This window comes from Simochromis diagramma, unplaced genomic scaffold, assembly GCF_900408965.1.
Source record: "Simochromis diagramma unplaced genomic scaffold, fSimDia1.1 OVJJ01000293.1, whole genome shotgun sequence".
Classification (NCBI taxonomy): Eukaryota; Metazoa; Chordata; class Actinopteri; order Cichliformes; family Cichlidae; genus Simochromis; species Simochromis diagramma.
The window spans coordinates 20772098-20797652 of record NW_024386801.1 but is presented as its reverse complement, the minus strand read 5'-3'; the positions used below and the strand labels follow the sequence as shown (position 1 = coordinate 20797652).

Below are 25555 nucleotides of genomic sequence, written 5' to 3'. Positions count from 1 at the left end.
AAGTCAAATGAGATTAAAAAAAAAAAGTGCCAAGAATCTGTGCAGCTGAAAAGTTGTTGTTGTTTTTTTTCAACAATTCCAACTATTACCACTTCTGTACCTACGCTATGCAGAACCTTTACTCCAACAACCAAGCTGGGAAAGATCTGTGCACTAAAATAGAACAGATGCTTCCAGTCCAATGATAAAACATGTCATTTTCAACAGCTTTTATGTTTTACAGACATGAAGCTTATGTTGAAATACATTGTTTACCAACACAGAAAACAGGCTAACGCCAGACACCTGATGCATCATCCTTTTCTTTCATCTTTTCTGAGAAGACCAAGGGACTTCAAGTTTCTCCTCACTGATAGACTGCAGTCCTTACTTAGTTTTAGGAGAAATTGGAGCTGATATGAGTTTCCAGATGCAGTATGTACAATATGATAGAAAGCCAATGGGCAAGCTAAGAAGTGTTACTTGTAGGTGTGCGAACTTTTGTTGTGTGACAGGCCTCCTTTTTCCTCTTGCAAGAATCAAAGTCCAGCAGAACGGCAGTCATGTTACCATCTATATGGCACCACCAAGTGAGACCACAATACTTACAGCGAGTGTTTCACAGACAAAGGAAGTGCTACACAATGCACAATAGAACACACACACACACACACATATGCAAATACTGTACTCACCAAACCTTACATATTATTATATTAACTTCCAATACACCCAATAATGTTATATCACCGAACAACAAATCGTTTTAGCTTACAGCTAACAAGCATGAAACATAACAGTTAGCATTAGCAGCATGAACTAGCCATAGAGAACATGTCAATACGCATTGCACTTCTACATCCACTAAATGCTTGAATGGCATAAAAGACTCAAAACTGTCCTTTCCAGGCAGGGCTCCATGTCTACTCACAATTCTTTAGCAACGCACACAACTCACACCGTGTGTAGACACTGTTGAGTCTGCCTGCCACATGGTTCTTGCTATATGTTAGCTCAAACTCTGATCTCTGGACCATGTGCTCCATAGTCCATCTCTTTTTTACCATCCGACTTCACTTCTGTCATTCAGAATGACATTCCAATGTGCTGGTGGTGTGGATCAGTGAATCAATGTCTCGGTCACTCTTGGCATACAGCTCAATGCCATCAGTGTAGAGGAGGTGGCTGACGATTGCTCCGTTCCATAGTCAGATGTCAATGATCTCACTGAGGAGGTTCAGGCCTATGCAGAACAGCAGTAGGGACTGCACATCTCCCTGGTAGATCCTGCACTTGATGCTGACTTCTGCTATTGGCTTGAAGTTGGCCTCTAGTGTTGCACAGTGGTCCCTCGTTTATCATGGAGTTAAAGTAACCAAGGTGAACCGCGTTATAGCGAGGGACAACTGTACATCACATTCCCATTAAGTTCCTCATGAAGGCTCTTAGAGTCCTGTTGATCTTATACAATTCTAGCATTCCAGTATCCATGTGTGGGTCATTCAGTCATGGGCCTTCTTGTAGTAAATCCAGGCAATGCATTGGTTGGTCAGCCTGCTCTTGCAGTCTTGGGCGACTAGTCTGTCTACCAGGAGCTGGTATTCTTGCCAATTCCTTTCTGTGCTCATGTACTGAGTCATGTGCCTGTTCATCTTAGCTGCAATGATGCCTGACAGCAGCTTCCATGTGGTACTGAGGCAGTCAGCTTCTTCAGCCAGTAAGCATGAACCATGTCAGGGCCTCCACCTGTTCACCCTTTCTTGGATGTCTGCAACTGTGATCGTTACTGGACCCTGTTCAGGGAGGTTGGTATGGTGGGCTGTTAGATCCACTAGCCATTGAACATTATGGGTTACCTCCTTCTTCCATATGCTCTTCCAGTATTGCTCAGTCTCCAGCCTTGGTGATGCTGTTCTCATATTGGATGGTTCTGTGGAGAACAGCTGGTTTATTCTCCTGCCTTCTATTTCTCTGGTATACCTCTTCAGGTGGCTGGCCAAGGCTGTGAGGCCCCTCCTTCATTGCACCTTTCTGCAGCTCCAATAGTTAGCTAACCTCCCTTCGTGATACCTTGATCTTGGCCTCTAGTCTCCTTCTCCTTATGGCTCTTAAACTTGTCGTAATGCATCTCACTAATCACTGCTGCCATAGTGTAGATCAGCTGGTTAGTCTTGTAATGGTCGCAGCAGGTATTGCAGTCGCATCATCTAGTAGCTCTTCAGAGGGCACTTCACTTAATCTTCTGATTTGTGGTCTAGTGTCTAGATTCTTCTTTCCCAAGATATTCAAAGTTTCTGTTTGTTTACATGCCAGCCTAAGTCAACAAGAGAGGAAACCACCACTAAGCTAATTTCAGCCAACAGTAAATGTTTGGACACACTATTGTGTCTTACGATCAGCATCAGTCCACTACAATGATGATAAGAAAGTAAAATTCATGTATCTGCTATCTTTTTCATTTAATCTATCCTTGGATTTGTTTTTCTGAAACATGACTGAATCTTTAAATGGCTTCTTTTTAGACTCCATCAACGTCCCTCATAACTTAGGGATATGCCTCACTGTTTTCATGTTATCTCTTTACTGGTACAAGGGACAAACTCGTGAAACTCATTACATGAAAAAATAAGCTTCAAAGACTGTATACAATTTAGCCCTGTGTGGGGGGAAGTTCCAAGAAATACCTTTGACAGATTAAAAGAGAAATGTTTGAAGAAAACAACAACTGGAGAACTTAATAGGTAAAAAATCCCCAAACTTGCCTCACACTGCTAATGCATTCACAGTTAGGTAGCTTGAAACCAAATTTCCAGATTTCTTTTGATAACCTCTTTTTTGTTGGTCTTTATGACCAAAGGGGGTCACTTATCAGAAAAACTTACAGTGCTATATATATTTTTTATACTGTATAATGTTCTACTATAATGTAAGCAAATTCCCGACACAGTCTTCAAACCCTAAAGATCCACAAGCATTTTCAGAGTACTGCATTTTGTCTGACCAGCAGCAGCAGATCAAAATAATCTGACAGTAAGTTAGATCAGTGCTACAGGTCACATAGTACTTTCCCACATTTAATGAACTTAAATTTCTGATTTTATATTAAAAATTATGGCAGTAAATCTTTTATTCAATAAATAACTGATTAATTGCTGAGCTTTTCTGTAGTACCGGAAAACACTACTAGAAGCAGAACAATTCTCCTTTACCCACTTAAACACACTGACAGTGAGAAAACTGTAGATTAAGTTTGACTATCAAGACATCAAGAGCAGCTTATTATTATTATTATAATTAATATTAATAATATTATTATGTTGCTCAAGGACATTCACATGTAGAGGAGAGGAAGAAAAATCGGTTCTAATTTCCTATCAAAACCCATGAAAGGCTAAAGAATGAGTATTATAAATGATCAATAATGCTAAAAAGTTCTATATTTTATCTTCTTTTTATCACATAATTTTGCTTCAAGATGTTTTTTTCTTTTTCAGAACTTAGTAATGTTTTGCTCCTTCTTTGTTCATCTGAGCTGAAGATGCATTAAGAAGGAGTCGTTCATCCAAGCAATGTACATTGATGATTCATCTTAACCTATTTTGCTGTACATTGCAACCACAAGCATGAAAAAGCAAATTCTTCAGTAGAACAGAAGTGATGGGAGGATGCCAAAGTGATTCAGTCAAATAAGTCACACCATAAATAATTCCCTCTACATAGCCCTATTTCCATTCAGTCATTTTCCTAGATGTTTCATCTTGTATAATCATTTGTCGCTTGTAGAAAGCGACAAATGCTTTCCATCTTTTGTGCTAATCTATCAATGCACTCAAGAACAAATTAATCTTCAGCAATCTCAACTCTAAGATCAGGTGCACCTTTGAATTGTCTTTTGCTGCTTTTTTCCAGAGGCATAATGAATTGTAATTGCACTTAACATGCTCTCACTCTGAGGGACAATGTGGGGCCCAAAGCTGGCCATGTTTGACCCTATTCCAAGATCCACAACACAAAAACCAAACCTGGAGCCCAGAACCCATAAAGTATGTCAAGTCTTTAAACAAATAAATGTTTCTTTTATTTATTTATTTGACCTGTGGATTCTCAGGAAACTGTTAGCAGTTAAACTCATCTCTGTACTTTCGTCCTCTGTGGAATCTCTGTGGTTTGGAGGTCCTGTTCATTACTATTATTTTACTGATTGCTGGTAACTTTAGTTATATTGTTTCAATTGCTAAATATATAATTCCAAAACTTCCCTGCTTATGTGGCTTCATCTTAAAACCTTCCGACTGGTTCACCTGCATTTTTGCCTGTTGATCTGTAAATATCCCCAAGTCTAACCCGAGGCTATCAGGACAGAGTGGTTTCTGAAAATTTCAGGGGATTAAAAAAAGTTCTAATTTGCATGCATATACTGTTTTTTCTCTTAAAAATATTTTCTAATTGAACATTTATGGTTACATTTAATCAGTGTTAAAATACATTTCATCATAGATTTCTGTCTGCACTTTCTTGTATATCTTGTTAATTCAAATAATTCTCCAAAATTCCAAAAATATATATATTATTAATATAAATATTATAATATTATAATATTTTATTATATTATTGATACAAATCCCATTGGAGTTTCATCAGGAAGGGCATCCTCCATAAAAATCTGCCAGATCAAACATGCAATGCTACCCGCTGTGGCAAACCCTTGTGAATAAGGGAGCAGCCAAAAGTAGCTTCTTCTATACAGTGATTCTTTTTATCAAGTAAAATAAAGCTAGTGACGTCTGCGTTCAAATGGGAACCTGACAGAACAAAGCTTCTAAGTGTGTAAAATGTCTGACTCTAACTGGTGGCTTCACACCAGGCGAGGCTTTCACACATTTAATGAGCTAACAGGATGAGGTTTGTATAGGAGAATTGGCTTTTTCTCCTCAGATTAATGGAAAAATCACTCTATCAATAGACCTCATTTTCATCTCGATAAGATGAGCCCTGAGGCTCCGCCTGAATCATACATTTCAAGAAAGAAACTTTAAAAGAATACAGATTCTGAGGGGGTAATGAGTAAGTTTGTTCTAGCACAATCAGCCTGTGGCCCATGACAGAAAATGGTGAGATCGGTTTAATCATGTGTCTTTGTCGTAAGGGAGAAAAAGGAATTTGCTGGAATTTACGAGGACGGAAGGGTCATCATTACGGCCGGGTTTAAGCACAAAATATGTTCACTGAAATGCATCACAAAGTCTGTGTGTTTTCATCAAGTCCAAGGGTAAAAGCACTGTGGTACAGCACATTTATGATAAATAAGTGTCAGCATCACATAACCACAAATGCAGCTAGTTTGTCCTCAGACAGCCAGTCAAATCCACGGCATTGGCTGTGTAGCTCGTGGGCGATTTTGTTGCACAATCAGGAGCCATGAGGCACTCAAGTCTCAGATATGCACTCACAGGAACTCCCCTGTCAATCGTACAGCAAGGCCACAGAGCCCATGAAAAGACAAAGGCAAATAAATATCATGAATTACGCATGGATATTGATGCTGTGGCAGTATGGTAACATATGACCTCCAACACAGTATACAAGGGCTTGCATTACCTTTTCTGTATGTACACCTTATCATTTCCAGATCACCTGACAATCTATGTAGTTTTCCCATGATTCATTGAGCTAACTATAAAAGATATAAGCTGTTAGGTTTTGTAAAAGCTGACAGTTGCTGATTAAAGGCACTTTAATATTAAACTGCAATTAAAATGTTTTAAAAACTTGTGCTCGTTCTCTGAATCTCATGTCTTCTTTGTTTTATCTTCCCTGCGGCATCTTAAAATGTTTTATTAAATAAGCTGTTCCTTTTCCTTATGAGCTCAGTGTAATTAGATCAATTTTCAGTCACGTCAGGTCAACTAATAGCTGAAGTCATGAGCTTTAATGCCTAAAGTATTAACATGGAAAAACACACAGCTAATTGTTTTCCTGGTTTTAATTTTTCCATTAATAAATGTAATTAGGATTAGGATCATTAAGATAGAAATTGTCCAGAAAACCTAATTCAACTTCACATGAGAGCTTTATCATGTGTCTCAGATGAGTCACATGGATTTGTGTCATAACAGTGATGCAAGTGTATCACCTTCAAAAGCTTTACACATTCTCTGGACATGCTGTTCGGCCCACGGCAGCAAGCAGTGTAGAACCAGAAGTGATTAAATGGTAAATATTTACAACCCAATTTAAGCATTTCTATCCATATCACAAAATATTGTTTATGTGAATTATTTGGGTTATGTAAGGATGTGAAAATCTGATATATATCACATATCATCAAGTCTGTGAAGGTTCTCAGTCATCCAGGTCATCGCAGTCTAAGGAGCTTGGAAAGAAAAGCGTGTGGACTTCTTTAGGTTGCTTGAAGACGCTTCACCTCTCATCTAAGAAGCTTCTTCAGTTCTAGGGTCAAATGGTGGAGAGTCCCAGATTTACACCTTGGCTCGTGTGATTAGGTAGAGGATCATCAGGGGCTCCTTTTGTCCCTCTTTGGGAGGATACTCCCACGGGGTGTAAATCTGGGACTCCAAAGGGCGTATTTAGACCAGCGTTAACAGTACATCTGTGGGTATACAGATGCCTGACAGGGTAAAGGATAAAACATCATTAGGTTTGTATGTGAGGTTTTCAGGCTACATGGTAAAGTCCAAAGTTCTCCAAGTCCAAAATAATAAAATGTGGTCAACTGAGATTTTCCTGTCACTGTTTAAATCATATTTCTAATTTCAAGGGAAAATCTCTGAAGTGTCCTTGAGCAAAGCAGGCCAAGGTTCCTGCTATATGTAACTATGACCTCTGACCTAACTCCATCATGAAGCTGTATTGTATTTTACGGAAAATACTTCTGATTTGTTTTCAGAAGAAACGCGGTCGATCTAAAAGGTAATATGGAAAGTTCATCAGTGTTGAAGTACAAGCTGCCGTGCTGATCAATACCACCTCTATCTTGTATACAGCTACCATGCCATTACTGCCGCTCTTTGTTTCTCCAAGAGTCGAGTATGAAGTGGATTCACCTTTCCTTTTATATCTTGGTTCCACAGACTGAGTGCCCCATCATAACGCCAGTGCTCTGCTATCTGCCACTGATGAAAAAGGTACTCAGTACCACCTGGGCCCCCCCATTGTCTTTAAGTGGTTTTAGAGCCACTTACACTGTGCTTCAAAGAAATATCACTGGCAGAAAAGGAAGGTCAGCAGCCCCGCTATAGCTGCCCTCAAATTCAGCTGATGTACTGTATGCCACTTCAAAGTAGCACAGCAAACAGGTCACAGATATAGTTGCTGTGGTCTTGTTGGAAAAACAGAATAAAGTCAGCCCTGTAACTATCCTGAGCTCTGTAGTTTAAAGACAAATTGGCAGCTACGTCTTCCTGGAACCCTGGCCTGGCAAAGCCAGCTCTATTAGCACTTGCTTTCACATTAAAGTGCTGATGTTGACCAGCCTGCAAAGAGCCCTGACCTTCAGTCCATCAAACCACCTTGGAATGAAGCAAGTTTGTACAGCCATTCTCCAAAATAGAAATTGAAAACCTTGACTGAAGAGTAGAGACTGTTACTGGGCTGAGGTGGGTGTTGTTGGGTTTTTACTTGCTATTAGAATTATATCTATATATAAACTCAAAAAGTTAAGGGAACATTGTTTAATCATTGTACAGCAATAAATCAGTTAAACTTGTGGTCTATTTATCTGGTCAGTTTAATAGCAAAGGGGGTTGTTAAACAGTTTCAGCTGCTTTATTGCTATTGAAATCAACAACAGGTGCACTAGAGGAGCAACAATGAGACAACTCCCAAAACGGGAATGGTTTGACAGGTGGAGGACACTGACATTCTTCCCTCCTTGTCTTTTACTTCACTTTACTTTTCACTAGTTTGGCAATCCCCTAGGGTCAGCGTCACTGCTGGTAGCATGAGGTGATATCTGGACCCTAAAGAGGTTGCACAGGTATTCCGGTATACACAGCATATATAGTTAGCAGCCAGGTTACAAGATTTTGCAACTTGGCTACAATTATTGTCAGATGATGAGGTTTTAGTGCTTCATCTCAGGTGATGGAAGACTTTCATGTCATGGCTCTTTGCATCCCACAATATAATCTTTTATTTGTCTGTATGTTTAGTTTTCTTTATTTCTGAAATAAATAAGGTTTAGCTTTGTGTGCCTGAAAAAAGCTTACAGCCTGACTGGATATTCATCCCTAAAGTGATCATATGCTTCCATCTAGTGGACTAGAGCAGAAATCCCTTATTTTTACACCTCTACTTCCTGTTGCCCATAAGCAGGCTCGACCTCAGCTACAGTTTGCTTTTAGCACAGTGGATGACTAAGTTTTTAATTCTAGTGACAAAATAAAAATTGAAATTGTAAACTATAGTTAATACTCACGACTTTACAGAGTCCTAAAACGTAGTTTTTTTCAATAAATACTTCTCTCTTTCTCTCTTTTACACTTTACTTTCAGATGGTCTCTCTAAATGAACAGTCATTTTAGTGGATTTAGAAGCAGTCACATCTTCCTGCAGATGCTGTGTGTGACCCTGTTTGACCTGCGATGAATGTGATGTCTTAAGTCTCTGTTTCAAAGTTTTAATTTGAGATGCTTCTGCACTTCATTCTGTATTCACCGGATATGTCTGCGTTGTGTCTCTCAGTGTGTTGCTCTGTAGCCTTTGCTACCTGGATTTGCCAGGACACCTACAAAACTCTACAGTCTAATAATAATAAACGTAGAACTGCTGTTAATCCTTTGATAGACTCTACAGAATCTGTCCTTTGTCATATTGCAGGCCTTTCATCACATTTTTAGTACAAGCTTATATGTGATCATTATCTTATATATCCTCATTATCTGAGCAAACCTGAGATAACTTTCTTATGTATGACTCATAAATTAGATTCTAGCTTCATTCAAGTATTTCTTCCCTCCCTCAGCTTGTGTGCCTGAGCTCTCATGTATATTTATGACACATATGAACTACCTCGAAGTGTAAACCAAACACACTTATGTCAGATATATGAGCCACTTTAACACTCCTGAGATGCAAGGCTGCAGTTTGGTTTGGCCACTACACAGCAGGAGTCGTCTTCCCCCCGTCAGCTTTCATGTGGCGAGGGCATCCATCTCTGTGGAGGCAGCCTCATGAATACTATCTCGATGGCCCAATTTCCATGGCTGCAAAAACTGAGGTTTTCATATCGTGAATAGCTTTTGATTACATTGTTCTTCTACGTATTTCTAACTAAGTGGATGTGACACCCTTGAAAGACTGCACACAGTAAAGCTCTTGTCACTGAGTTATGAGCTAGTGGATTGGAAATTTTAAAGATTTCTGTAAATGTGCAAAAAAAATCTATGATGTTAATGGGAAGGTTGAAGAGTAAGTCATCAGCAGTAGGCAAACTCAGTATACCAACATACCTCCTCCTTCCTGCTGGGAGTCTGAGTATGACAGCACCACTAAAGCCCATGCTTAGGGGTCAAAAACTGCAGTTGTGCTAATGGTTGGTTGTGTCTAATGTTTTGGCTCCAATAACACTAGATTTTACAAACTTTGGACACAAAGTATATCTAATCCTATTATCCCAATGGCTCAAAAAGCCAATCAATTTCCATGGATTCATTTTAAAATGCCCAGCTTAACAGTATTGGACACATGTTTCAGCCTGGTACAAAAAATGTTTTTGACCTCTTGGATGGTTTCTCCCTTTGTAGCATTTGACGCTGGATGACTGGTAACTGTAGGCGTTTACTGTTTGCGAGGCATCACCTCCACTATCTCCAGTCTCTGAACTGGACCTCTCAGCTGTTTTTGTCATGTTGGGCCCTTTTAGAGTACTTCTAATGGGATTTTCTGGCAAATAATGTGGTCTGCTGTGTAATACAGACAATCCAGTAGGTTTGTTTGTGTTATTTTAGTCTGTCAGCACTCACTAGCAGAAATGTTTATGTATTGCACTCATATAGTTTAAGAATGCAGTTTGCTAACCAAACCTACTAACCTTCGCCAGTTACAGGAATCCAGAACCAGAATGCTTCTCTTCATTGGCTCTCTGTTGAATCCAGAATCAAATGTAAAATCCTCCTCCTCACATACATGATCTTGAACAAACAGGCCTCATCTTTACTGACTTGTACTTCCTAGAATCTGTAAAGGAGAATGGGAGGCCCCTCTTCTGAGGAACAGCTGCCAGTTTGGATTCGGGAGACAAAAACCCTCTATGCTTTTAAGAATAGGCTTAAAACTCCTTTTTGATAAAGACTAGATCAGGTGACCCTGGAGCCCCCCTTAGTTCTGCTGCAATAGGTCTGGTTGCTGGTGGTTTCTCCTGATGCACTGAGTGTGACTTCTTCTTCTTTCACATTTTTTCTCCGTGAGTTTCTGCACCTCTCTGCATTTAATCATTAGTTATTATTAAGCTCTTGCTCTCTTCCACAGCATGTCTCTGTTCTGTCGGCCCCCTCTCACCCCGACCAGTCACAGCAGATGGCCGGCCCTTCCTGATCCTGGTTCTGCCAGAGATTTCTTCCTGTTAAAAGGGAGTTTTATATTCCAATAGTCGCCAAGTGCTTGCTCATAGGGGATTATTTGATTGTTGGAGTTTTCTCTATATTATTGTAGGGTCTTTACCTTACAATGTAAAGCACCTTGGGGTGACTGTTGTTGTGATTTGGCACTAAGTGCCAAATCGCCGAATTGAAATTAACTGCATTAAAATCTACCAAGAGGTGATGTCATGATGCTTACAGCCATCTTTAATTTGGATGAAGGGCCCAAGCACACCAACAGTTTATAACATCTGAATATTGTGAGTCTTTTAGCCCTTTGAATACTATAAATGAAGGAAAGGGACTTAGCTCCTGGATGGCAGTTTGGTACCCGTTTCCTTAAAGCAGATTTGCCTCATTTGTCCAGCAGACATTCTGGCATTAGATATCATACACTGACATGAAAAAACAGAACAATGAAAAATCAGCAGTTAATAATAGATCGCAAAAATGTCTCCCAGGCAGTGCTGAGTTACCACAGAGCTTACATTCTACTTATTAAAGAAAGCTGCTGCTTTGCCTAGAGGGGCCCAGAGGACCTTTTGTTAGTTTTGTCTCTATCTTTATTTGACAGATTAGTCTTCAAGACACCAAAGGAACGATATTAACAATCCAGCAGATTTTGAATAATTTTTCCTATGTGAATCTTCATCCACATTGTGCAACTCTGGGGCTTAAATGAATGAAAACAAGTGTGATAGAGATTATCCTGTACATGGGGAAAGAGGCTTTATTTGGCGATAGCAAGACAATGATTCAAAGTGAAGAATCTGCACTACAGTTCAGGCTACCTGCACACAAAGACTCATTAAGATAACTTTTAAATGTGAGGGTGCAAACCCAAGTTCTTACCTTAAGGATGATAATTTTTCTCTACTTACTTTTAGGTTAAAAGTCATATTTCTATGTATCAGTCTACCAGCAGTTTCTGTCCATGACACAAAAGAAAGTGAGTTTTCAAACTTTGTTAATCAAAAAAGGTTCATCAGTTCTGCCTTTAACTGTAAAACTATTCATACCAAGGTAATTCTAACACTAAAATTTTCAGTCTCCATTTTTGAGGAGAAATAAGAAGACAAAGAGTTATTAGGAAAGAAAGTGTCTCACTGAGATAAACTGCTCTGTCAATTAGGATTGATGACAAAATCCCACTTCAGGAGTGCAGACTCAGCTGAGTACACACTGACTATAAATCTACTTCCACTGCAATGGTAGGACCGGGCTGCATCTCTAGGAAGCTAAATGAGGACAGCAGAAGAGCTAAACCTCAAGAGAGATTTCTTTGTCCACTAGTGAAAGGAGAGGAGCAGTCAGGGAAACGATTCAGCCGATTTTTGTGACATTCTTTGTGCCATGTGTGTCAGCAAACATTGGCCAGGTCAACTATCCACAAGTACACAGAATAAAGGCGGTTAAAGCTTATTGCTGCTGACTCTCTGGCGCAGTGGTGCACTTTGGACAAGTCACCAGCCCTTTAAAAGGCTTGATACAAGGACACACACTTGACACCCACTCCTACAGCAAATTTAAAATCACCAGTCACCTAAGATGCATGTCAGTAGGTGGTGCAAGAAAGCTGCAGCATTTGGAGAGTACCCAAACAGGCACAGGGGGAACATGCAAATACAATGCTTAAAGGTCCCATCTGATGAGGAGCGTTGAACACCAGTGCAAAGTTACAATTTATGTAAAAATTGTATATATTTTTTAAAAATATAACTGATGCAATGTATGTAGGCCTTCTAGCCACAGCTAATTTACAGACTTCATCCCTGTTTTGACTTTTAAGACACAATATGTCAATATAAAGAGGAGATCAAATGATAATAATAATAAAATAATAATTTATTTAGAGAAACATTTAAGTAAAATTATTAAGAACACTAGAAGACTTCAGTGATCACAGATTTGTTTTAGCCATAATTTTGCTTTTTCATTAAAAAATTTCAGGGCCAATCACACCTTTAAAATTAATGTTAAAAGGGCAAATTGTATAAGAGCATTTATTTAAAAAATATTATTAGCTTCATTTTGCAATAATTCTATTGTATTGCCTTTTTCAAGCTTTTTTGTATGTTGACATTGCAGGTTTTATATCTGATTTGGTTGCCTGGCATAAAAAATCACAGTATGAAAGATGTGACAAAATCACACCATGTAAATATAACCGGAAGCTTTAACAGGTAGACAAGATTGTATTAGAACAGTTAAAAAACAGTTCAAATTAATCTTGATGGTTTTGGAAATTTTCTTAATCTGTAGGCCTATTTCACATTTTAATTCATCACCCAATATTACTCCCAAATATTTAACTTTATTGATTTGCTGAGTTTCTTTCTGATAAGTAATTATTGAAGAACTATCACATCATTTCCTCCCCTTTGAAAAACTGTGCCACGCTAGAGGCTCAGGATTCAAACAAATCTGTTGGAAATGTGAATTAAGGAAAGAAAATAACACAGACTTGAGAGTTGAGTGAATTATAAAATGACAACACCTATTCTTCTGGGCTGCATTTGACCTCCCAGCTTTGTATATCTCGGGTGAGCTGAGTTTCCTCAGGGAGCAGTGGGGTTATGTCTTTTAGCATTCCCATTATCAATCATTATCATTATCGAGCCTGGAACCATGAAAAGACTCATTACTTCTTATTACTACCTTTACTAAAATGATGTTACACTGATGACAGCTTAATAATACTCCAGCAAAACTTAGGCTAACGTGAGGAAGAAATAATGAGTGACAGAATCCACTGATGTGAGTCAAACCTCGTGTGCTGCAGGGAGATTACATCAGAGATTAGGTAACTGGCATTTGGATTTTTCATTGGTTATGGTGGACTCCATTTACCAAGGGACCCGGCCTGCAGCTTTCCCACAGCACCACCACTGGCACATGTCCTTTATTTATAAGGGTACAGCTAAAACGTGAATATTTACACTTCATATAAATACATTCAAATGGCTTCCATAGGAACAAACACTTACAAACTCTCTCTCACACACAAATACATACACGTTCCACTTTGACATCTTTGGTAACTGGACACCTGCTTTCTCCTGCTCTGACTGACAGCAAGGAGTAGAAAGTCCAGATCCAGTCCCAACTCTTCCTAAATGGATTTGTGAGGCATCCTGCCGCAGGCCTCCTAATAGCCTCTTGTAAGCCACCTCAGGCCTGCTGTGGACCACTTCCTCCCTGCACTGAGAATAAGGGACCTCCTGAAAGGCATTTTTGGCCATGCACCCGGATTCCTCTGGGTCATTAAGCTCTTGCAGAGTTGGAGGGGCTTTGACAACAACAGGACATGTGTCAAAAAAAGAGATGAAGTAAGAGCATTTGTAACACAGCAACACCGCTAAATGATGATGTTTTTGAATTTTTGGAATTGTATTGGATTGATCATATTTTCTCAGCTCCATGAACTGAAGAATGAAGCATTCTGAGCTCAGCTTAGGCAAAAGAAGTATGCCTGCTTTTAAACTCACAAGAGGTTTTATAAAGGAAGGTGTTGCAAAGGAACACAAAAAAGAAAAAGGCCCACCTTGTTCCCTATTATTGACACAAAAAAACACGTAAAAAGAGCCTCAGGTGTTAAAACAGCTTGCCCCGAATAAACATAATATGAAAATGAGTATTACCTGACTGTTAAGCCTAGACACCAACATGGCTTTTGAAACACAATCACCCTCACTTTCATATGGGTGAACATCACCCAGTGTACGTACTGGGGTTAAATGGATTTTAGTGATTTACACAAAAAGATTTTACCAAGGTAAATTCAAGTCATTTTAGTTGCATTGTTTGAGTAATACACTCTGCTTGCATTACACATGACCACTAGATGGCTTTAAAAGCGAGCAGTACTTCACAAAGTGTACATAGTTTGTTTGCATGTGCCGGAAGTCTTAATGGCATTGGATATTTGACTGGTTTTGATAGATATTTTGCAGAAATACAAAACTTTGAATTAATACTGCAAATTACGCACAACATATGTTCATAAGTAACTAAAAGCAGGAAACCGCATTTGAATGCTACAGGCTGCAGTGGAACAAATCATAATGTTCTCCAAATGCTCTCTTTCTTTTGTTGCACTTACTGCTGTGCTAAGTAGCCAAATCATGAGTCACATGGCTCAATATTAAAATTCAAACTGCACTGAATGTGCAAGGAAGGCCTGGTGCTGTTTCAGTGTATCATTTGTTTTAAACTGTTATATGTTTTATTGTGCAAATCAAAGAAAGCTAAATGTCTACCAGCTAACATAAGTTCATAATTTATGAAATGTGTCTTTGTCAGTCTGACATGAAAATCTTTTATTAAATGACCTCTAAAGAAATGTAGTCTTATATTACATGTAGCGAGGAAGACGGCAAAGGTGAACTGGTCCATCCTTCCAGAGCAGAGGAAGAAGTAAAACATCACTGCTGAGTGATTAGAAACACAACAGTGGGCAAGACACATGTTCCACAGCAGAGGAACATGTGTGACCGCCAGTGCCATTTTTCAGCCGCCTGCCACCACAGCGTTTGATCTGACTCTTTTTCTTCGTACCAATGGCCATGTGCGTATGTATGCACACACACATGCGCACACACTGGGGCTTGTACTCCCCCACGTAAGGTTGTGCGGGAAGAAGGGAGGCAGAGGAGGGAAGCTTTTATATTAATGGCTGCGGTTAACCTGGAAGGGTCAAACCCATTGGAGCTGTTGATGGATCTAGACTGCAGGAGCTCTCTTTCTCTCTCTCTCTCTCTCCTACGCACAAAAACACAAACACAGTGTGGACCTGACTGCATGATCAGTCTCCAGGCACATTGTGATGACCATGGAGAGAGATAAAAGATGGCATGGAGGCCAGGACAGCATGGACATGGTGATGGTTGGAGGGGGAAAAAGAAGATGAATATATATAAAAGAGCAGATCAGAGTGCTGGTTACAGGCATTTTTATCAGAGGCAGACTAGAAAGAAATTATGAGTTTTTAAATTAGGGTTTAAAAAAATAATAATTTAAAAAACTGGAACAAGATAGATTTTCAATTTTTAATTAATCCTTGAGTACAGTATATCACCGAGGGTTATGGCAAGTGGAATCTCATTAAACCATTTGTACGGTGAGAATGTCACACTGCTCACTTTACTTTTCATAGACAGCAGTTTCTATTCTCTTTGCTACAAGATCTCACCACTTAAGAAGACCTGGAACAAAGCTTTTGCCTTGGGCAATTTCTAATAGAATCAATGATTTGTAGTAAAGAAAGTTTAGTAAGAAATGTCACTAGAAATACTACTAGAAAAAGTAGATGTATCTGTAAATACATAGTTCATGGTTATAGTCTACAGATAAGCACCACAAAGCAAAGACAGATTGTCGGTGATGGGATCACACAAGTGGCAATGTAATCAACACGGGGATGTTTTGATTCACAAGTACGAAGTCGTTACTACATAATTACACCAGTCATCATGAGTCACAGACCTTGAATGGGTGGATGAGGCGTGTATCAGAAGCTGCTCTGAGTGCTCGGGTAGAGTAGAGAAGCGCTATATAAGAATCAGCCCATTTAACATTTTCCGAGCTTGACTATGGGGGCGGTGTTCTTTGGGTTATACTCAGTGTTTCACTTTTTCCAAATACAGCAGATCGAATGAATGCCATTAAGCTTGGTTTCAGTTTCATCAGACCACAGCACTTTCTCTCAAGCCTTCTTTAAATGTTCACTGGCAAACTTAAGATGGGCCTGTATCTGTGCCTTCTTAAGCAGGGAGACCTTGCAAGCGCTGCAGGATTTCAATCCAATATGGCATAGTGTGTTACCAGTGGTGTTCTTGGTTACTGTGGTTCCAACAGCCTTTAGATCATTAGCAAGATCTTCTCAACTAGTTTTGGGTGATCCACCACCTATCTCATGCTCATCCTCACCTCATGAGTGTGATTTTTGGAGTTCTAGAACTTCCATTTCCATATAATCATATCAACAACTGTCACTTTCTCACCAAGCTTCTTGGTGATGGTCTTGTAGCCATATTGTGCAGGTCTACACTTGTTCCTGACATCTGTTGTCCTCGGAGGTAGAGAGGATGGGATCAAAGAAACAGACTCTGTGACAGATGTGCTTTATACGCATAACGAGTTGAGATCACAAGTATCTGTAATTGATTGACTGACTTATTACTGACTCCTTGTAATTTTAGTGACTTGCAAATCAATTTATAACGTTCATGTAATGTCCTTTTTCTTGATTTTTGATTCATATTCTCTCTCTCTCTCTCCATTAAAGTAAAATGACAATAAAATGTATCTTTCTAAGTGAGCAAACTAACAAATAAAGCAGAGGTTCAAATAATTTCCCCCACTGGATGGATGGATGGATGACTAACTTTTGAACATTTGACACAATATTATCATTAAGAATTACAACAATCAAACATTAAGTACTTAATAGAAGATATGAATTGGTGACAACAGCCATGATCCACTCAAAAATTGAAAGTGTATGTGCAACATTAAACTGCAGTTTTATTACAAATATCTTATCACAATACACGCAGTTGTGAAAAAGTGAAGACATACGTAAATTATTTGTTCACTATAAGAAGAGTCTCACTGCAACTTTTGGGAGTGTATGCAGCGCTCGTTCCATGAACACTTCTGCATCAAAGCTTGTGTGTTATAATGTGCGCAGATAAGGCACTTGGTGTTCTCAGAATGGCAGCAAGCAGGAAGTACCTCAAAAAAACAAACCTATTTCCAAACCGAGGCATCTGACACAAGTTACGGTCCTAATTGAATCAAGCCCGCTGTTCCTATAGACAGGGTTTCCCTGAAAACACAATTCACCACTGGCTGGGATTTCAGAGCAAAACAAAGCGATGATGTCAGTAAAAAAAACAGCAGAGAAAAAACAAGACATGCTCCTAATTACATGACAGCATGATAGACTACAAAACTTTTTATTTATTTTTTTTACATATTGTGGTGTTGGTGAATAAATAGATTAACTGCATTTAATGAGCTGACTTGGACTCCACAGGAAAGGTCTGATTTTGGATAAGGTTCCAGATATATTTTCTTGTTGTAAACAAATCCCATGTAAGTACCACACTTTAAATCCAACAATTAATGTATGCTAGTACTCTTACATAAGAGTCATATATCTAATTCCTATATCCCTTATTCATATCTTGTTCCATTACTATAACCATAAAAACTGTAGTTTACATTGAACCAAATCCCTTTGTCCTACTGCATGAATACTAAAGCATTGTCACTCCACAGCTGAAAATAGGTCCCTTCTCAAGCGCTGTTAACTTCTCTTTGAGTGACTTTTCTAGTGTCCATCTGTTTGACAAATCGCTAACATTTGTGACCACTTTTTAAAAATTACATGTTCAGTAGAAACTGAGCCACAAACAGGCCAGAGAAGTAAAATAAAAAGTATTCAAAGACAGTGGATACAGTTTGTTACATACAGCTTGTTTGGTATTTTTCATTATCTTTATATCTCTCAGATAATATTTAAAACTTGCTTAAACTGCAGCAGCTAATGCCAAAATGATTCACTTTACAATCAATTTGTAAAGTGAAAGAATGCTGACAATTTGTTGTGCCATTTATCCAGCATTTTTTTTTACTTTCTACCAACCACAGTAGGATTTTTTTAATCTTTGTTAAATGAAATGCTGAACTTATTAATATAATTCAATATTTCACAAAATTTCACAGACAAAATAACCAAGTCATCAAAAAATATTCAACGGAGAAAATAGGTATTTGTTGCAGCTCTTCGGCATAAACGTGATTCCGTGTAAAACAAAGAAATTCCTTGTAAAAGAACACAGTCATATCCTACGGCCAAAAAATGAATGAAGACATTGATTTTTATCCAAATAGAGGTATTTAGTTAAACAAATCATTTTAAAAATCATGTATTCCAAACAAATACTTGACTTTGATGAACTGAGGTATGCATGACTTTAATTGTCTAATCTATTTTTCCCAAAATAAACCAGTTGTGCAAATATGGAACAGCATAATTAAAAACAACTTAATTTCCAAATGTAATTATTTAAAATGTCTAAATCATTTCTTAAGCAATCTCTCAAAGTGGAGTAAAGAGTGAATTTGCTAGAAATAGTCAGCTGCATATTAATATAGATGTGGGTGTTCTGTGAGATACAGACTAGAGAAACATTTGCAGCACTAATATTAATAATGATGGAAAACATCACCCAGTAAAACTGTTTGACACTCTCATGTTTTTAATATTTCTTAACTTATATTAAAACTCTGCTGCACAAAAGCAGAAATAATAAAAGATCTTGGATGTAAAGGTTCTTCCATGGTTTGTCGACACCTGCCTTACATTTCAGTGTAATCTTTTTTTAAAAAATGCAGCCATACCAGAATCAAGTAAAAACCATTTATTATGATTCCATCAAATAAATTTATAGCACAAACGTGATTAAAAAACAACAACACCTGCCTCTTTTGATACAGAACAAAGGCAGAAAACAGAGATTACAGCTTTGCTGCAAAGCACACAGACACGTTAGTACGCCAAGTAGGTTTTTCCTCTGCTCTGCTCATCTTCAGTCCTGAGACAGGGAGAAATATGAAAGGTAAAAGAAAGCTATTCACAGTGCTTGGAAATACTGAAGTGGTTTTGGACCCCTCTCTCTGGATCCAAGTGTGCATAAAGTGGTACTAAATCCCACGGTAGCCTTTGGTTTTTGTTATTGTCTCTGTCGAGAGGAAATGGTGATAGGAAAAGAAAAACAACAACGACAAAGCTTATACACATCACAGCTTCCATCTCCACCGATCACAAAGGTTCACTAAATGTCTCTTCTCACCAGAGTGGACCATATTTGCCGGGACCATTACCTTGATATGAATGTATTGGTTCCGTTTGATGACAACTTTCAATTAGTTCAAACAGGCTTCAGCCAGAAACACAGCTGATTGTCATACACTTTCATTCCTAGTTCAATTTTATGGTCCAAGCTTGAGTGTATTATTTTTTTAATAAGCACAGAACCATAAGTAGTAGGAGAGTGAACTCGAGTCCACCGAGCAAAGAAAGGCTTGTTAGAGCTTCACTGTGAGTGACATAGAGCTTTTTTTTCAGAACAGTTCACTTTTTCACTTTTTTGTGTAAAAAGTGATAATTGAAAAAAAAAAAATTCCCACACAGTATCCGGGCTTTCTGGGAACCCTGATCACATGGCCCACGAGATGTTGGCTGTGTGCTCCTTGGCCTTCATGCGCAGCACGGCGATGCTGGATGACCGCCTCTCAAACTCAGGTTTGGTGTCAAAAGCTGGGTTACTTGCCGGCGTGAGAAGCGAGTCTGCGCTGAAGAAGTTATTGAGAGACACGTGGCCAAATTGGTTCTGCTGATTTGGGAAGCCCATGTAGCCATGGTCAGCAGCAGTGGCGGCCGAACGAGGGGAGTGGGAGTAGGAAGTGACACAAGGAGGGGAACCTCGGGGCAGCATGCAAGAGGAGACCACAGAGCTGCCAGGAGCTGGGCTCGGCCACAGATTGTTGGGGATCTGTTGGGTGAAGAGGCTGTTAGATACTACAGGGAATGGCTTCAATTCATTCCAGCATGCAGTACAAATTAGTTTATATGGATTAATAACTGGGCTCGTAAAGACACTGTACGCTGACCTGTTATCTGTGACTTACCATGTGAAAAAATTTAAGAGAATTGTAAATACAGGGTTACAGACATGATCTTGTACAGTAAACTATGATGTATCCTGGGTACAATTATTGCCTTTTCTAACTGTCTATATGGAACATAAAATACAGAGAATACGGAGTATGTAGTTAACAAGCATCTAGTTTACAGAAGTATTTTTCACTAAAAAATGTTGTTGTTGTTGTTGTTGTTTTTAAAATGTCCTCTGTTATTTATATATAGTTATCTCATGCAACTGGAAAGTTGCAACTGATTTTAAACTTTTACTGTAGCGCTAAAGTTTTCTAACAATTACCTAAAAAAAGAGAGGAGAATAGCAATGAATATTACATAGTTTTTACACTGACAGCGCTCTAATACAAAGTTTGAGTGATGCCCAACTGAGCCCAGGTAAGAATAAAAATTCACAGTGAGTGCTTGGGCATCCCACATGTTGTATCTGGGCAGAGACTTTGCCTAAGCTAGAGTATTTTCATTAGTAACCAAGTGTCTGCTTGAAAGGTCAACTTCAGAAAATATCCGGACCTGATTCTCCAAAGCGTGTAAAAACTACTTACAGGAATCTTAAATAGTTGCATATTAATAATACAATAAATGTAAATGTGGACAAAAATATTTTTATAGAAAGCGTGAAAACTTAAAATTATTGTTTAAAGGGTTGTGTTTGTAATGCATCTTTCCATGAAATTTTAAGTGAACATTTTTCAGTGAACTGCTGATATGATTACGTTTGATGGTGATGTGTATGATTATCAATCGTAGTGACTCCAAAGTAGTTTAAAATGTCCTAAATTCACTCTAAAATGTGATCAAAATGTAGTCAGGGAGCAGTAGGATAACACAAGAGATACACTCATGTGATAAGCTACAGTAAACACTACATGACCGATTTTTAATAAACTTCACCTTACAGAAGGATGACTGTCTAACTTATAAGCTCAGAGTCTACTGACTGCTTGATCACATCCAAATAATTTCATCCTGACACAGTGCAAAATTTCCAATAAACTGAGAGGACAGGCCAATGTAACTAAGGAGCATGCAAATTTCCTCGGTCAAAAAAGAGTGACTGAAATATGTCTGCCTCTTCAAAAGACTCTGCAAATTGCACATCAATAGTAACCAAACTGGTAGAGCTCATTTTGCTGAAGCATGGCTTTCTGAAAATCAAATGACAAAATGCCAAATAAGTTTTGTCTGACTAAGGTTGTTCTGGGAGTCAGATGAACATCCTTAAGTTAAACTAGCATAAGAATCGACTGGTGCCCTTTTGACCACATGCATCATTGTTAAGCATGACTTCAACTTTTGCACAGAAATCAACAAACCTCGCTGACAGAAAAAAAAGAAAGTTCTCTAAAAGCCACAGCAATGCAACTCATGTCCAGTGTGTTTCAGCAGACCGAAACAGCCAGTGCCAACAGGGTTACAAGTAGGTTTGTCCGTTTATTGATAGTAATGGGGATCAGCTGTATGAACAGGCATGGCTCATATCCAGGAGAATTTATCAGAAACATATGTGAGGAAAAAATGTGAGACAGTCCAACAGAATTCTAACCTGGTGTTCGGCCAGGGTATAGCAGAGCTGTGACTCTGCCTTTTACTACATTTTATTATTTTTGCCTCTTGGAATCAAACACGTCAGCTGTTTTGTTTTTCTCAAACTCAGAGTGTAAATGCGAATCTCTCTACAGAGCTGCTGTGTGCATATTTACATCTCTGAAAACCTAAAAGTCTCCACAACACTTGAAGGCCTGGTGTCCGTTTTTAATGTAACACCTAACAAAAGGAGAAAAAGACACAAAAAACACTGACATTCTGCATCTCTTCTCTTCTCACCTCCTCTCATCTTGTAGCTGACCTTTGTCCAAACAGCAAGACAAATGCTCAGCCAGCATGCAATCTGATATAAGCTCATTCATTCAGACATGACGCCTCACAGCGACTCTAATCAGTGTTCAGGCTCCTATCTGAAGATGGGTTTCATAATTAGTGATTTATCGAGCAATCGTGGCCGAAGCACTAATTTAAGTTTGAAGTGACCTACATAACTGAGATGTTTAGAAAGGAGTGAGAGTAAAGAGTTCATATTCTTTATAAAGCACAGTACTGCCTCCAGCCCATGCAGCTGACAAAGAAACTCATTTTCTTTTGACGCTGAGAATAAAGTCCATGAATGCTTAAAATGAATAAAATAAAATAAAATAAAATTGTCAATACTTGCCTGTGTGTAGCTGTCTGTCCTCGGTAGCACGGATAAATCGTAGGCGGCTGCAAAGTGACTTTTGGCTTGCTGGATTTGCCCGTAGCGCTCTCTTTTCCTCCACTTTGCCCTTCTGTTTTGAAACCACACCTTTTAAGTAAAAAGAAAAAAGACAGAAATATAAAATATGTTTACATTTATTAATATTATTTTTCCCAAAGGCTCAGAAAGAGAGAAAAGTAGCCAATCTATTTAAAAAAAAAAATAACAAAAAAACGGGACAACAGAAAATAAAAAAGTTGCAACATTTAAACAAAAAATTAAAAGAAACACACATGAAAATGTATTTCAACTATCAAAACCTTTATGCTTATATATTCACGTATACATAGGCTGTATGGGTTTGGATATTAACGCCCGCTGCCGTACTAGGCTACGTCTTTCAGCGCTTAAAGGCTCCCGTTCTCATTATGTTTAAGCAAAAACGAGTCGGTCAGTAAACTCTACCTGCACTCTAGCCTCTGTTAATTCTGTCCTCATTGCCAGCTGTTCCCTCACATAAACATCTGGATAGTGTGTCTTCTGAAACACTTTCTCCAACTCCTCGAGCTGCGCGCTGGTGAAGGTCGTCCGGTGTCTCCTCTTCTTGCTGCTGGACACGTTACTGTCGCACTTGTCTCCCATGTCATCCAAATCGGTTTTCTCCGAGCCGGTGGTCACCGGAGACGCCCGCAGAGTGCAACAACCGTCCATGGGCCTCCCGAGGTCAGAGTGCAAGGTGTCTTCATCTGTTTTTGGCACACTGTAACTGGCTACAATACAAAGAAGTGATAAGTTAACAACAACAGTCTCAATTTGCTAGTCACTGCACCAAAATATGTAACCTACTAGCCTGTATTGGAGATTAAATTAAATTATTTTATATATCAGATAATGTTTTTAAAAAAATAGATTAGATTTAAAAAATGAAAATAAAAATCCAAAAGAAATTGTAATTAATAAGTAGGAGAATAAAACTAAACGTCATTGAAAAGATCGACTTCGGGGAATGTAAGCTTTTTTCCCCTCTCTCCCCTCTCTCTCTCTCTCTCGCTTAACTCGTTTAACTCGCGCACACATTTGCGGGATAACTTTTGACTTCGCAAAAATGAGCGTAACAAGCTTGTACTCACGGGTTTGATCCCCGCAGGGAGAGGAGCGGTGCTCGCCGCTCTGCAGCCCGAAGGCCTGCACACATTTTGGGGAAGACTTGGTGAAGTACTGCGCGCTGTCCAGGCTCTCCATGACTTGATCCATGTAGTAATCGCTGGCCTTCATCGCTTGGCTTTTCAAGGCAAACTTATCCTCCATGTATTCCATCATCTTCACCGAAAACCGCTCGCTCTAATCAAATGTCACTAAAAAAAAAGAAAAAAGAGAAACTAATCGCTTCGCGTACCGACGAGTAGAGACGACTTGTAAAGCAATAATTCGCCGATGAAGATAATTTGCTCTGTCTTGAAGGCACAACGTCTTTATAGCCCCAAAGAGAACGAGATCCTTAAAGAGCACCCCCTCTCTGAATATGAAAAAGCGCCCTCCTCCCACTCCTCCTACGCCCTGAATCCAAACCAAACAGCAGTTTAAAGTGATTGGAGACCCACAACGAATTCGAGGAAACAATCAAAAGTGACTTTAATTTACAGCATGTTTAGACGTCCAAAATGAGGCAATAATTTTTCTACAGCTAAACCTTTCAGCTGAAAATGGGATTTAATTCGTGTCTTTGGAAATGTTGTAAGAACTCTGCTCGTGGTTTATTTATTTGGAGGGATATTTTAACCTGTAGGCAGCAGAAGGAAGTCAACAGTCAGATGTTCTCAAAATGAGGAGATTTTATTGGCGTGAACATATAAATAAGTTTGTTATATTTTGCAGTAAGTCGTTTAAGTTCGGAGGATTGATTTATTACCATTTTAAAGAAAAGATCATTTCTGAAACTTCAAACCAGTAAAAACGATATAAAGCAGATTTGACATTTGCGAATCTGTCATGTGACGAAGTAAAATAATCAATCATATTTAATTATTAAAACAGGAAGGTGGAAAATGCGTTCGTCCTTGTCGGGTAAATTATTATTATTATTATTATTATTATTATTATTATTATTATTAAAAATCTGCTTATTTCAAATCCTTCTGAAAACCCAATGCAAGATTTTCTCTTCTTTTTTTCATTTATTTGCACCCAAAAACAGATCTTTATTAACACCGTGGCACATTCCAGACTTTCTCTTTTACGCGATCAAAATATGGATTTTAAGAAGTGATTTTATTATTATTATTATTCTAACATGATAATAATGTAAATGTCATATCTGGTGGCTTTATAATAAGTTTTATTTTTAGCTAAACTTTAAATTACATTTCGAGCTGCGCGGAGGATCTTGTGCACTTCATTGCTTTGTAATAAGAATCTAATATTACGGCTGCAAACCTGCATGAAGCTGCTGCTTGATGCTTGCAAAACTAACTGAAAACTTTTTAAAAGCATAAGACGAGAAATTCTTTTCAGTTGGACTAAAAGCCTAAAACTATGCTCTCTAATTAGAGTAGGATGCCACTGTTGTCTGCTGGGTGAAAAGAGGATTTTATGAACTTTAGCAATAAACTTAAAAAGTTCCATTACTGGAATATTGATCATTCCTGTTTTTCTTAATTGAAACATCCGGGAAAGTTTAGTTTCATTAAGCCCTCACACACACACACACACACACACACACACACACACACACACACACACACACACACACACACACACACACACACACACACACAGGAAGAGTTGTTCTTCTGTATTTTCTTATTGTAAGAATTATATTACCGCTAACCAAAGCCCATCTTCCACCTCCACATCTCCACCCTGAGCTACACCACCTGCGATGCACACCATGCATAGCTTTGGTTCGCTCGAGGGTCAGTGGCAGTTACCTGGGGCTGCATGGTGCCACAGGAGAAAAAATAAAAATAAATAGGTGTGCTCCTAAGTAGCAGGGGGTGTCTTAGCCTTCCTACGATGACC

At 38.7% G+C, this 25555-nt stretch overlaps 1 protein-coding gene across 1 annotated transcript; it reads right to left on the bottom strand.

Moving 5' to 3' along the window:
* Nucleotides 1-18991: 18991 nt before the first annotated feature.
* alx1 (ALX homeobox 1) lies at nt 18992-24441 on the bottom strand. Its single transcript, XM_040026497.1, has 4 exons — nt 23668-24441; nt 23003-23307; nt 22517-22645; nt 18992-20140 (listed from the first exon to the last, which is right to left on the bottom strand). Exons 1-4 carry the CDS (start codon nt 23855-23857, stop codon nt 19805-19807), a joined length of 960 nt encoding a protein of 319 aa, XP_039882431.1. The 5' UTR covers nt 23858-24441; the 3' UTR covers nt 18992-19804.
* Nucleotides 24442-25555: the final 1114 nt, after the last annotated feature.

Excerpts from the sequence above, each read along its gene's own strand:
- alx1 (XM_040026497.1), bottom strand. The coding sequence starts at position 23,857 with ATGATGGAATACATGGAGGATAAGTTTGCCTTGAAAAGCCAAGCGATG. Across the intron at positions 23,308-23,667 it reads TCCCTGCGGGGATCAAACCC|CCAGTTACAGTGTGCCAAAA; the intron begins GTGAGTACAAGC and ends TTTGTATTGTAG. Across the intron at positions 22,646-23,002 it reads TAACAGAGGCTAGAGTGCAG|GTGTGGTTTCAAAACAGAAG; the intron begins GTAGAGTTTACT and ends TTTACTTAAAAG.